Source organism: Pipistrellus hanaki (assembly GCF_964339955.1).
Source record: "Pipistrellus hanaki genome assembly, chromosome: 7".
NCBI lineage: Eukaryota > Metazoa > Chordata > Mammalia > Chiroptera > Vespertilionidae > Pipistrellus > Pipistrellus hanaki.
Window position 1 is genome coordinate 60,488,493 of NC_140509.1, and position 14,102 is coordinate 60,502,594.

The 14,102-nt window shown below is 36.2% G+C and overlaps 1 protein-coding gene across 1 annotated transcript in view; it reads right to left on the minus strand.

Moving 5' to 3' along the window:
- Window positions 1–4,956: 4,956 nt before the first annotated feature.
- ADGB (androglobin) overlaps window positions 4,957–14,102 on the minus strand; it is a 119,858-nt gene continuing 110,712 nt past the window's right edge. Inside the window, exons 33-36 of the mRNA XM_084889310.1 lie at window positions 10,067–10,171; window positions 9,526–9,616; window positions 8,645–8,828; window positions 4,957–5,263 (exon numbers count right to left, since the gene is read on the minus strand). Coding sequence (XP_084745436.1) covers window positions 5,078–5,263; window positions 8,645–8,828; window positions 9,526–9,616; window positions 10,067–10,171 — 566 coding nt within the window. The 3' untranslated portion in view covers window positions 4,957–5,077. The remainder of the gene's footprint in view (window positions 5,264–8,644; window positions 8,829–9,525; window positions 9,617–10,066; window positions 10,172–14,102) is intronic.

Here is a 14,102-nt window from a genome sequence, read left to right on the forward strand (position 1 = left end):
AGAAGTAGAATCCAAAATGAGGTTTGAGTGTATCAATTATGATTCTTTGGTGATATTTAACAGAAACAAACTCTAGCTAACTAAGGGCAGGAAGTCACTGGTGATATATTTGAGTAACTCATAGATTTGAAGAAAACTCTTACTAGACAGAACAACAAGTGAGGAAGACTCTCTAAGGGAATGGAGAGTCTCTTTGAGATGCTCGTATGGACACAGCTTCAGCTTTTTGTTGCTGCTATCAAAAGACAGTAGAGGGTATTCAGGACAGGCAGGACCAGCAATGTTTATTACAGTATCCACGGACTTCTGGGGGGGGGGGGTAAGAATGGAAATTATTTCTATCCCTTATTTTAACTGCCTATTATATTTACATTATGGTGACAATCATCCTCTTACTTATTAGGTCTACACACAACATACCTATATGACTTTAGAGGAATCAAGTCAGCTTCCAAGAAAGATATACTTTCAAACAACCACTTCAGATGTGGCTAAAACATATTAACAGGCAAAAAGAAATCCTCAGAAAACGGAACCAGGGGTCATAGAGATCAACTGAACAGAGAGGTCCTATAGTACAAAAGCAGACCTGACTAAGGATCTGCCTTACTCTTGGTGGGGCCTTCATAATGTCTCCCTGAGGAATTTCAGAATTGCTGTGAAGCAGTGTCTCCTTTCTGAAGAGTGTTTATTGATTACTCTCTGATCTACAACTGTTTATTGGAATTGTGTGGGGGAATGGGCAAAAAACAAAGGGATCTTCTGGCCAAAGACATCAGTAAAAGATATACACTGCCATAAGTTTGTAACATTCTCACTTTAATTGCATGCATATGAACTCCTTGTTTGCCTTAGGAGAGTGTATAAATTAAGATCCTATTTGAAAAAAGAAGCTGTCTCGACTAGACTATGACACATGTCTTCTGTGAACATTGCAAAATACCTGCCATCTGGTATTATCTCAGTCTCTTAAGGGTGTGAAGCTTTCTTTTTTTAAGCTCTGTAAAACTATGTTTTTCAATATTTTCACTTGAGGCCAATCTAATGTATTTTTGAAAATCAGCATAAGCTTCACCCTGGCCAGTGTTTCTCAGTGGATAGAGGGTTGGCCTGCAGACCAAAGGGTCCCAGGTTTGATTCTGGTCAGGGACATGTACCTTGGTTTCAGGCTCCTTTCCGGCCTGGGCCCTGGTCGGGGCTCCTGCAGAAGGCAACCAGTCAATGTGTTTCTCTCACATTAATGTTTCTCTCTGTCTTTCCCTCTCTCTTTCACTCTTCCTAAAAATCAATGAAATTTATCCTTGGATGAGGATTAACAAAAGAAAAAAAAAATAGCATAAGTTTTTATGTAGAGCCATTTTGGCATTAGCCTAATAGCCCAAATAATACAAATAGTGTATTTTATTAAACTATAATCTACTGAGAGCCTATTCTATGAGGCTTCATGCTATAATCAGTGGGTAATTAAAATTCAAAATATATGACAATTATGATACAATTCTTGCACTTGAGACTATAACCCATTATATAACAGATAAATAAAATATTTATACAAAGTATTATAAATGGTCTTAATGTGATAAACTAGTTAAACAGTAATGGCACAACTGAAGAAATAAAGTTTATCCAAATTTGAAGCACCCAGGGTATTGAGGCCAAGGATTATTGAAATCTGCGAATGACATATGAGCAGACTCATGATGAATTTTAACTTCCTTTCAATAACTTTTTTTTTATCATATCTGAAAACCACAAATGAAACTTTGGATTTCCCCCTGCTTTCTTTTTGTCTTTATCAAGCTAAAGATTATTTAAATGTTGATAAATGAAAAAAAAAGCAAGCAAACAAACAAACAAACAAAAAAAAAAAACCCACAAAAAACCAAGAACTATAAGGTGTGTATGTGAATTATAATTGGAAAGCAGCTTTTGAATTCAAGTTGACTATTCTAAAAGCTGTTTTCATGAAATTTTATTTTAATCACTTAATGACTTCAGATGGTTTGCTATGGAAATGATGGTCCTTAGAAAAATGTTAGTATTATTTGCCAAAGGTTGTTTTTCAGATATTGTATTGTAAAATATGTAGACTTTGGGCATATGCTACACCAGAAGTAACTGAGTTAAAACTGGGCTAAGTTCCAGGTGAAATACATGAAAACATTAAAGTTCCTTGAGGAAAAAATACATAGGAACAATTTTATATCATACCATTATTTTATTTTTTAAATATATTTTATTGCTTTTTTTCAGAGAGAAAGGGAGAGGGATAGTTACAAACATCAATGAGAGGGAAACATCCATCAGCCACCTCCTACACACCTGCTACTGGGGATGTGTCCGCAACCAAAGTACATGCTCTTGACCGGAATCGAACCTTGGACCCTTCAGTACACAGGCGGACACTCTATCCACTGAGTCAAACCAGTCAGGGCATATACATACCATTATTTTTTTTTTAAATGTTTTAATTGATTTCAGAGAGAGGAAGGGAGAGGGAGAGAGAAGTAGAAACAGCAATGAGAGAGAAACATTGACTGGCCACCTCCTGCATGCCCCCTACTAAGGCTTGATCCTGGGCATGTACCCTGACCAGGAATCAAACTGGCAACCTCCTGTGTCAACTCTCAACCAACTGGGCTGTACTGGCAGGGCTGAATCATACTATTTTTAAACAATGGAATGGTTTATGGACAGATTATTATATCTATTATGATTTTGACCATTGGCACAAGTTTAATCTTCCAGTAAAAAAAGTATGTAAATTTTCTTTTCAAACCTGTAAAATGTTATAGAGATGTTAACCAATTTTGCCCAATTTCACTAACAAAGTATAATCATGATTTATATTGTTTAAAAATTTAAATATTAACTAATCAGTCTTTGCTATGTAACATTAATTTTGGAATCTTTTTCACACAGGCAAATATCACTTTTACTAGGCTTCTTTGTATCTGTCTAAATATATCAACCACTAACAGTAGAATGAAAGAGACATCATATGCTATCTGAATTGATGGTTCTGAAATAAAAAAATTTGATAAACATTGAAAATAAGGAGTGCCGTTATATTATATACCAGATGGAAAAGGGTTTTACTGATTAGATTAACAAAATGTATTAAAGGTGGCTTCCTGTGTGGTGATATTGCCATCTGTGCCCATACCTAAAACAAGGATGTTTAACCTTAAGTTCTAAATATATGCAAAGCCTTCAATACATAATAAAACTATTCCATGAAGACACACCTGTGGTTGGAAACTGCCTAAATTGGGATGAAGGAAATCTGTTTTATAATTTACTAGGCAAAAGATATTAGAACAGCAGCTAGAAACCAAGTTCCTTCATAATATTAATTTCAGAAATGTTCTGTAAAGTTCATTGGAAACTCTCATAAATCTGCTATAAATAATCCCATCTGGGATATGATCCAAGCTGTGGGATAAGAGAGGGGGGTGCTAGTGGGGCACACAGTTTCTTTTCAGAGGCAAATTCCAGAACTATGTGGTTCTTTTGATCACTTCTCTCTCTATTTCTTAGAGACAGTGGATGCGAAGGTTTCCTTTGAATGAGAGAGAGAGAGAGAGGAGAGAGAGAGAGAGAGAGAGAGAGAGAGAGAGAGAGAGAGAGAGAGAGAGAGAGAGAGAGACTAGGAAAATTTCAGTTAACATATAACACTATGCAATGTTTTAATATGTATAAATAGTCTACATATAACAGGGGAGCTTGAGATTAGAAGTCATTTCTTTGTTTATTGTGTGTGTGTTTTTTTTAAACTTGATTTCTAGAAGCCAGTCAAACTTTATTGAAGTTGTCAGCACATTTCTGATTCATTTAACTGAAGACTTTCCTTTGCCACATTTCAAAATGCATTTAGTGGACCCTTTGATTTTGCAAGAGGGACAGCCACAATCCTTTCTCCAGTTGGAGGCACCGAGAAATTGAATTTCCCTTACAATGATGTTTCATTATCACCAGACTTGACTATTGACCCAGAAGCGGGCCTGAGACTGCAGAGGAGGAAACCTGTTTCCTCTGCCCTTACAAGAGCCCTGGGAAAGAAGGGGCTGACCTTGACGTATCTGGGTGGTGGGGAGTGGTTGCAAAGAGGTAGATGATAGGAGACTAAGGAGAAAGAAACAGAATGGTAGACCATATACTATCCATCACAGATATACCCTGTTAACTCAGTCAACACAATGGAGGGTATTTTATGGCTATGTATTATTCTAAGCAGTTATTTATTAACTGAGATCAACAGACATTAGAATGTTTAACTTCTCAGCAATCTTTACTATTCTTTTACATGGGGATGATCTTGGTGGGGACAGTGAAACCTCTAAAGTATATTTAGGAAATATGGGTGGGCATTTTGGGTTGTCCCAATAATGGGAGAACTACTGCTATTTAAAGGTTTAAGGTCAAGAAAGTTAGACATTCCCTAATTTTTGAAAGAGTCACATGCAACAAAGAATGATCTTATTTGTTATATGATTTGAATGGACCATTATTCATGTGGTTTCAAAGCAATTTAATGATCCAAGAAACTATTTAAAATAGTTGGCTCATTTATGATCTTGTTTTAGTATTAACTAAAACTAGAGCAATTCAGAGTGAGACATACATTTTATCACATTCTACCTATTGGAGGCATTTTTATTGAAATTAGAAAAATCAAACTCCCAATGACTTCAAATAAACCTTCCTGAGAAGAAAACTAACAAATTAACATTAAAATACAGAAACTATTGAGGGGGGTGATAGGCTGCAGGGAGAGAGAGGGAGGGAGAGGACGAGAGGGCACCCAAAAGGGTTCTCTCCTTCCCTCTCTCTCTAGGATCTGGGCCTTAAGATAGGAGAAGGAAGCCACTCTGGCCACCCACCTGCTTGCAGTAGTAGTTTTCTCCTAATACAATGTGAAAAAAATAATAATAATAAAATACAGAAACCATTTCTAGGGTAGGAAAACTTTTAATTTATAACTTTCTTTTTTTTTTTTTGTCAATAGGAAAAGTTACAGATAATGAAAAACAGGATCCCCTTTTTCAGAAGAAAGGTGGTATTGCGTATTCCCTGGTTACTTTTTCTTTCCTTTCTTTTTCTTGTCTTTTTCATGGGCTAAGGTGGTCTTCTTTGCTGTCTCTGCCCGCATTGCTTCCTCTGCAGCCAGAGCCTCCAACCTCAGGCGCTCAGCCTCCAGCATCTTGTTTCTATATTCTTCCCGAATATTGAAGATCTTTTGACGGGCTTCATCTAAGGAGTCCTATTTCAGAAGAAAAACTCAGTCAAATAAGACCCACTGCTAAAAGGTTTATGGTCCCAGAAAACAAACAAACAAACAAACAAGCACAACTATGCAAGCCTTTGATCCTTTCTTTATGCCAGGAGATTCATGAGGGAAATTATTGAAGAAAGATGATGTAATGGTCTCAAATGTTTATCAATACATACAGCATGAAATAGTAACAAAGGGTACATGAGATTTTAACAGAACTGTGAATAAAAGCCTCAATAGGAGGAAAATAAAAAGTTAATTAAATAGGCAGACATTTTGACAAAGCAGCTATCTGTTTTAAATGAGTTCAAATATAATCTACATCAAATGTATAGTTCTCATGTGTCTCTCACACTAAATGTACTCAATAAAGTACTAGTTCCCCACACATAGTCTAGTCCTGACAAAATATATCTGAGTTGTACTTACAAATAACATCACCTAATCCATTGGTTATCTTTGTTAGTGTCAGTTTGGCTTTCATTCTTACCACTTTGAAAAAACTGTACAGTATTCATCAAAGACACCAATGACCTATATGTAGCTAAATCTAAGATAATTTCTTGATCCTGTTCTTACTTAACCATTCTCTCTCCTCCTGAATCAACGGACCTCACTTAGTTTCTTTGACATCGCACCCTCTTAACATTCCTTTCACTTCACTATCTGTTCCTTATCAGTCACCTTTGCTTATTTCTCTTTTTTCTCCTTCATCTTTTTTATTTTGAATTATTTATATAATATATTATAAATGAAACATTCTAATGGAGATATATAAACAGCTCTTAAAATGATGTTTCCTGCCGAGTCCGGTTTGGCTCAATGGATAGAGCGTCGGCTTGGGGACCAAAGGGTCCCGGGTTCGATTCCGGTCAAGGACATGTACCTTGGTTGCGGGCATATCCCCGGTGGGGGGTGTGCAAGAGGCAGCTGATCGATGACTCTCTCTCATCGATGTTTCTAACTCTCTGTCTCTCTCCCTTCCTCTCTGTACAAAATCAATAAAATATATTAAAAAAAAAAAAATGATGTTTCCAAACAATTTCAATGACTTAGAAAATACTCTTAATATAGTTAAGTTTTAAAAAGGATACTAAACTGTATTTATAGTTTGACTTCAGTTATACAAGAAATTGATTTGCACATTTTTAAAAGACTAGAAAGATATATACCATGTCAGCTATTATAACTGATGCTTAAATTATCTTCTTTTTCATTTTTTTCTGTAATTTCTAAATGTTTTGTTATTGACTATTTTCATAATACAAAAAGCAAATAATGTTAAATGTTTATCACTGGGATTCAATAGTCAGCCTCCAGTGTTGGAAGTATCCCAAGTACTGTGAGCTACTCTGTTCTGTTCTAGGATCAGGGCTGGAAGAAGAACATTATTAACACCACAGCTCTAAGCAACCAAGTGGTCCCCACTAAACCAAAACCCATTAAGTTTCAAACAGAAAATGCATGCAGTCACTTATCTTTTAATGTGGAAGTGGTAACATCTCAGATCTTAGGCCTCATCCCCTCGAAATCTCATTCATCTAACCCCATGGCTTTAAATTTCACGTATACACTGATGGATCCTTTTTGGAAAAAAATATCTAGCCCATATCTCCCTCCTAAATTCCAGAATCAACACATCTAACTTCAGTACATTTTTTGCAGGACTGTTAATAGATAAATTAAAATATCTGCTTCGATACAATAGGTATATTAAAAAAAATGCCCCAAATTGAAGTCCTCATCTTTTCTCCCAAACCGTTAGATCTTATAGCAACTTAATCCTTTCAGTTGTTTAGGTAAAAAAAAAAATTAAGAGCATTTCTTGACTCCTCTCTTTCTCTTGAAATGCACCGACAATACAACAGAAAATCCCATTCATTCTACCTTGAAAATACATCTATAATTCAACTGCTTTCTCACCACCATCTCCAACCTATCACCTTGGTGTGAACCATGGTTACCTCTCACGTGCTCAATGAGATGATTTCCTCACAGATCTTTTTTTTTTTTTTTTTTTTTTTTTTTTTGCATGTGCCCCCTTCTCTACTTGTTTTCCATACAATATTCAGAGCAATCCCTTTAAAACTGAAGTCAGATCATGTTACTCCTCTGCTCTTCGGAATCCTGTCATGGCTCCATATTTCCCTTAGAATAAAAGCCAGAGTTTTTATGGGGGCCTTTGCAGTCCTATACGATGACCTTCTCCAGCCCCATGTCTCCATTTTGTCTCTGACCTCTTCTCCAGGCATGTCCCTCTGTTCACTGCTCCTGTGGCACAGGCTCCCACTGTGCTTCCTTGAACACACCAAATGCAACCATTGTGCTCTATTCCTAGTCTACTTTTTTGTTTTTCTCAACGCTTATCCCTTTCCATCGGAATACAATGTACTTATGTGCTGTGTTTATATTTAAGCATCTATTTCCTCACTAGAATTTGAACTCCACAGGGCAGCAAGGGGTTTATCTCTTTTGTTTATGCTTAGGAGAGTCCTTGGTACAAAACTGCCCAGAAATATTTGTTGAGTGAATAAACTGTGGAAACTAGAAACATTAAAATAAATAGTTGAGAAAAGAAGAATAATTTTCAAAACTGTAGACATGAACACTTAATGTCAGTTCCAGGTAACATGCTAGAAATGGATTAGGAAATAGCTGTCAAGAAGGCAGTGATTCCTAATTTAATTTGCATTTCTGAGAGCATGGCCACAGTTATGGTGCAATGTGTTGTCTGTTGTTTCAAGATGATATAATGAAAGAATGAATGCTGGCTATAAGAAAAACTTCTAGAAATGTTTTGTCTTCATTGCTAAATTCTTCAAGAAATGTTTGATAGTTTTACAAGGTGAGAGAAAAATACTGTATCTACTAAAATAAAATTGGTTTTGCTAAACTATTTGCACAAGTACAGGATAATAGCAGTGACACTAAAAATTATGGTCAGAGCCATCTTAAGCGTTTAGTGTAAATTACATTTAATATGTGTCAGAAATCCCTTGAGGATTGATAAGTTTTCCTCCTATCTGATGAAAAATACAATACCGATCATGTTTCCTACAGCCAGCCTAAGTTTTGGCTGCCTTAAGTCTGTTAAGGCAATCTTCATCAGCTGTTTTCCAACTTCACAAACATTTTGTTGTCTTCTCTCTCATTCTTCTCACTTTGTGGACTGATTCCCAATACGGCATTGAAGAGGGATTTTAGGGAATAATTGAAATGAGTGTGTATAATCAATTTGCCATCTTCTCTGAGAAGTTGGGAACTAAATGTTTCCAAGACTTCTTTGTTCCCAGGCACTATGTGACTCTGACACCTTTTACACAATGCAAAAGAATGTGTCGACTGTGATCTATGCATTTTTAGACTCACCCACATTTCTGCATACATCTCCAGGCCTTTATCCTGCAGTTTAGCCCGTTCTTCTTGGTCAATGTCTCGAATGCTAAGGATCCTGGCCCTATACTGTCGGAACTGGTGAACCTCCTCCGCCTTTTGCATTGCCTGCTGCTGATTCAGGTCATCTGTTTGCAGCAGAGGCTCATTGTTTGTTCTCCTTCATATAAGAAACATTGAAAGAGAGGCAGTAAATGGAGATGGAAAAAAAATAAAATTAAAATAAAAAATAAAAGAGGGACTTATATCATTTGGGAACTCTAAAATGAATTTTATCTTAGAACTCAAATAATTTAATATCAACAGTACGGTGGTCTGAATAAAATCAAACATTTGGAATAAAAAGAATAAACTATTATTTTTAGATGATATATGTTCCATCCATGAAGTCATCGATATTTTAGAAAATTACTTTAGAAAAATATCAGTATAATTAGATGCACCATTTGATAAGATGTTTGTGGAACTGATGTTTCAAAATATGAGTCTGCTTTTCAGGTCTTTCTTTTTAATTTAAGCAGCTTAACCAAATAATTTTGAAAATGTTTCCAAACGTACTAATATGCTTGAGTAACTAGCTCCTTATTGGTCCTATTATGTAGTTCTTAAGAAAGCTGAGTTTAACTAAATAATAGTAGTAGGTATGGTGAGAATTTTCTATGGCTAAACTCACCTCGATCAAGCTGCACATCAAGTCTTATAGAAAACACTGAAATTCATGTGATTCTAAAAATTTAAATACACTGAAAATATATTAAGCATTTAATTTCAAATTTAACTTACAACTGTCTATTAGTAGTGTATCCAAAATTCTACAAACACAGATGTCTTCATTAATTATGTTTACTAAAACTTACCGTATATATTGACTTATATTTAGATCTTCTAGTGCCTTTTGAATAAGTCGTGGAGACATTTCCAAAAGTGAATGAGATCGTGTAGCAATCTCTGTTTAAAAAAAAAAAAAAGTCTTAAACGTCAACAAAAAAAAAGTCAACAATGACTAACTAAATGAGTATTAGATTTCATTTTAATGAAAGATAATATTTTCTGTTAAGAAAACGATTGATTGGACTTGCCTTATTTAATGATTTTAATGTGTTTTAATATGCCTTAAAATATAATTATGTTTTATATTTATCTTCTACTGATGTAACTATACTGATAGTTAAATAAAAAATAGGACAAAATGGCCGAAACCGGTTTGGCTCAGTGGTAGAGCGTCGGTCTTCAGATTGGGCCTGATCTCCACAGGCCAGATCAAGGGACCCAACCAGTGCACAATCTGTGCATCAGGCCTCTAGTCTATAGTAATAAAAGGCCTGTGGCTATGACACCATAATACAGAACGACCAATGACTGGTCACCAGGAGGCTGCTGGTGTGGCGAGGCACGCACGGGAGGGCGAGGACTTGACTCTGGGTCTTGCATCCTGGTGGGAGTCAGTCGGGGTCTTGCTGGCTCGGCTGGTCTGGGTCTCAGGTGATATCCTGTGTTGGGTCTCTAGTATACATATAAGATCTTTGGTTAATCACTTCCCACCTTCCCCTCTCCCACTTTCCCTCTAGATTCATCAGTCTGTTCCATGTTTCCATGCCTGTGTATTAAGCTTCTTTCCCCTGGTGGTCAGTGTACGTCATAGCTACCAGTCAAACAGTCAAATGATCGGACAGTCATTAAGGCTTTTATTTAATGAAATTATCACCACAATAAGTCTGGTACCCATCTGTATATAGTCATTACAATATTATTGACTCTACATGGCTGGGGCATGGCTGGCTCTACAATATATTCCTGAGACTTATTTTATAACTGGAAGTTTGTACCTTCTAATCCCCATCACTTTTTTGCTCATTCCCCCACCCCATTCCCTTCTGTTAACCATCAGTTTGTTTTCTGGTATCTATAGTCTATTTTTGTTTTGCTTTGCTTATTCATTTTTTTTAATATTCCACATATTAGTGAAATCATATGGTATTTATCTTTCTCTGTCTGGCTTATTGAACTTAGGATAATACCCTCTAGGTCCATCTATGTTGTTGCAAATGGCAAGATTTTATTTTTTTTATAGCTGAATAATATTCCATCTTTCTAGACCATATAGTTTCTTTATACACTATAAATTTTGCCCATTTAAAAAGTATATTTCAATACTTTTTAGTAAATTTACAGAGTTCTGCAACCAGCACAAAAATCCACTTTTAAACAATTTCTATTACCCAAATAAAACCTCATGCCCTTTTACAGTCATTCTTCAGGTCCTCCACAAGTCCCAGCCAACCATTAATCTACCCTGTGTCTCTAAAGTATTGCCTTTCTTGGACATTTCATGTAAGTAGAAATGGTAAAATGATTTCTAACTTTTCAATAAACTGATAGTCATATTGTTTCGATTATTGTTGGCTTTATAATAAACTCTGCAATCACAAAGTAATAATCCTCCTTAGTTCTTTATCAGAATTAGTTTGGTCTTTCTGAGCTTTTTATATTTCCACTAGAAGCCTGATGCATGAAATTCGTGCAAGGGCTTCCGCCCCTGCCACTGCAGCAGCTGCCTCTGCCTTGGCCTCCACCTACCATGGTTTTGTCCAAAAGGATGACAGAAGGACATCCAGTCTAATTAGCATATTATGCTTTTATTATTATAGATATAAATTTGGAGGTCAGCTTATCAAATTGTGTAAAACATGTTCTAGAATTTTAGTTGGGAAAGCACCAAATTTTTAGATCAATTTAGAGAGAATCCTAACTAATAAAAGAGTAATATGCTGCTATACCCACAAGTCACGCCCACCATCCATGCCCACCAGCCAATCAGAGTGAGTATGCAAATAAACCCAACCACGATGGCTACCAGAAGGGAGGCTTGGGTTTCCCCGGCAATGAAGGAAGCCAAGCTTTCCGCACATTCTGGCGGGCCCAGGTCTCCACTCAAGGATTCAAAGTTCCAATTATAGAAGGTAAACAAATCCAAACAGAAATGGTAGCAGCCACAGATCGAGCAGGAGGCTTGGCGTCCTCTCTAGGCTACAAAGTTTCAATTGTAGAAGGTAAATAAATTCCAGATACCATGGCCTCCACTTGGGTCACCAGGGGGCGTGGTTGGCCTGCAAACCACTACAGGCCCCTCACCCAGGCTGCCCCATGCCCCAAGGGAACCCCACCCTGATCTGGGACACCTTTCAGGGCAAACCAGCTGGCCCCCACCCGTGCACCAGGCCTCTAGCCTATCTAATAAAAGAGTAATATGCAGATTGACCATCACTCCAACACACAAGATCAGGATAGCTGCCGCCATGTGGTCAAAGATCCTGCCCCATGTGGACACAAGATGGCCACCACAACATGGCCAGCAGGGGAGGGCAGTTGGGAGGGACCAGGCCTGCAAGGGAGGGCAGTTGGAGGTGAACAACTCTGCAGGGGAGGGCAGTTAGGGGTGACCAGGCTGGCAGAGGAGGGAAGTTGGGGGAAAACAGTTAGACATTAATCAGGCTGGCATGGGAGTGGTTAGGGGGTGATCAGGCTGGCAGGCAGAAGTGGTTAGGGGCAATCAGGAAAGTAGGCAGGTGAGCAGTTGGTAACCAGCAGTCCTGGATTGTGAGAGGGATGTTTGACTGCCCATGGGATCAGGTCTAAATGGGCAGTAGGACATCCCTTGAAGGGTCTCAGATTGGAAAGGGCTCAAGCTGGGCTGAGGGACACCTCCCTACACCCTTGCATGAATTTTGTGCACCGGGCCTCTAGTTAAATATAAATATACTGTATTACTATATTGAATCTTCTAATCCAAAGCATGGACTATCTCTCTCTTTATTTAGATCTTTTAAATTTTTTTCAGCGATGTTTTATAACTTTCAGTAGGTAAATGTTTCATTTTTATTAAATTTATTTCCATATATTCATTAGTGATGCTATTATGATGGAAACTATTTAAATTTAATTTTGATTGCTCATTGATAATTTGCATAAATAAAAGCTTATTTTGTACATTAATCTCTATTATGTGACCTCATTAAACTCACTTATTAATTGTAAATGATATTCTCAGTTTTTTTTCCCTCTGATTCCTTAGGATTTTCAATATACAGGACCAATTTGTCTGAGAATACAGTTTTACTTCTTTATTTCCAATATGGATGTGTTTTATTTATTTTTTCTTATTGAGATGGCTAGAACGTCCTTTAAAATACTGAATATAGATGGTTAGAATAGCCATCTTATCTTGTTCTTCACCTTAGTTTGAAATCACTATGGTCATTTTATTACCCAGATCTCACTGTTCAGATTTTGACTGATTAGTTGCTTGACTTGACTAGCATCACAGTCCCCAAAGGGACCCAGTTCCTCCCCTGGAGCCTCCAGGAAAAAGACAGCCCTGCCAACACCTAAATTTTAGAATTTCTTCCCCATTGAACTATAAGAAATTATTTTGTGTTGTTTTGAGTCATTACATTTGTGGTTGTTACAGCAGCAAAAAAACAAAACAAAACAAAACAAAAAACTAAATTAAGACAATTTATTTGTTGTTCTTATTTTTAATATTTTTTATTTTCTTGTATGCCTTCAGAGTTTTGAATTTTTATTTTTTTATTTTTATTTTTTGCCATTTATTCCCTTATCGCTGCTTTTTGAGAAGAGGGCATGTCAAGTATTCACCATTTAAGAAATCTCACACTCATGCCCTTCTGACTAACCTTGCTTTTTATCATGTGGTTATAATAGTCTCCAAAAATATTATTATAGAGCATTCAATTTTTAACAACTTGTTAAAAGCCATATTTCATTCAAAATATGTATAATTTAATTTAAACCTTTAAAAATATAAAAAATAATATCCAAATAAATTTTTTTAGTTTTCCCCCCCAAAATACAATACATAGTCATGTACACATGAGAAAATAAAACATAATTATACAAAACCCAACTCTACTCCATTATTAAAGCATAAATTAAATCATGTTTTTCGTTTTATAACATTAAATAAAGATTCCTAAAGTATTAAAATTTTATTATATGATTTTTAAAAATCAGTTGTATTAACTTTTCTTTTTTCATCATAGTTATTTTGGGATCTTAGGTTTCTAAAGTACATTTGCTTTTCTTATTACATATCTATCATATTAATGTTGGGTGTATTTTTGGCATTTCTAACTTGAATTATTTCTTTAAGATACCAACTTCTTGACTTTGGCTGGAAAGAAAATATTTTCCGATTAATTAGATGTCTTTGATTTCTTACATCCAGCCAAATAATATATATTTAAACAAAGAGGGTAGAAAATTGGCAGAGAAATCTTCATATTAATCTACAAAACTCTGTTGTATCAGAGCAAAGCATGAGTGTAGTATGACAGTCTTGAGCCTTTGAACAGTGCAGCTCAAAGTTTTTTTGTTTGTTTGTTTGTTTGTTTGTTTTTTGTTGTTTTTTTTTTGT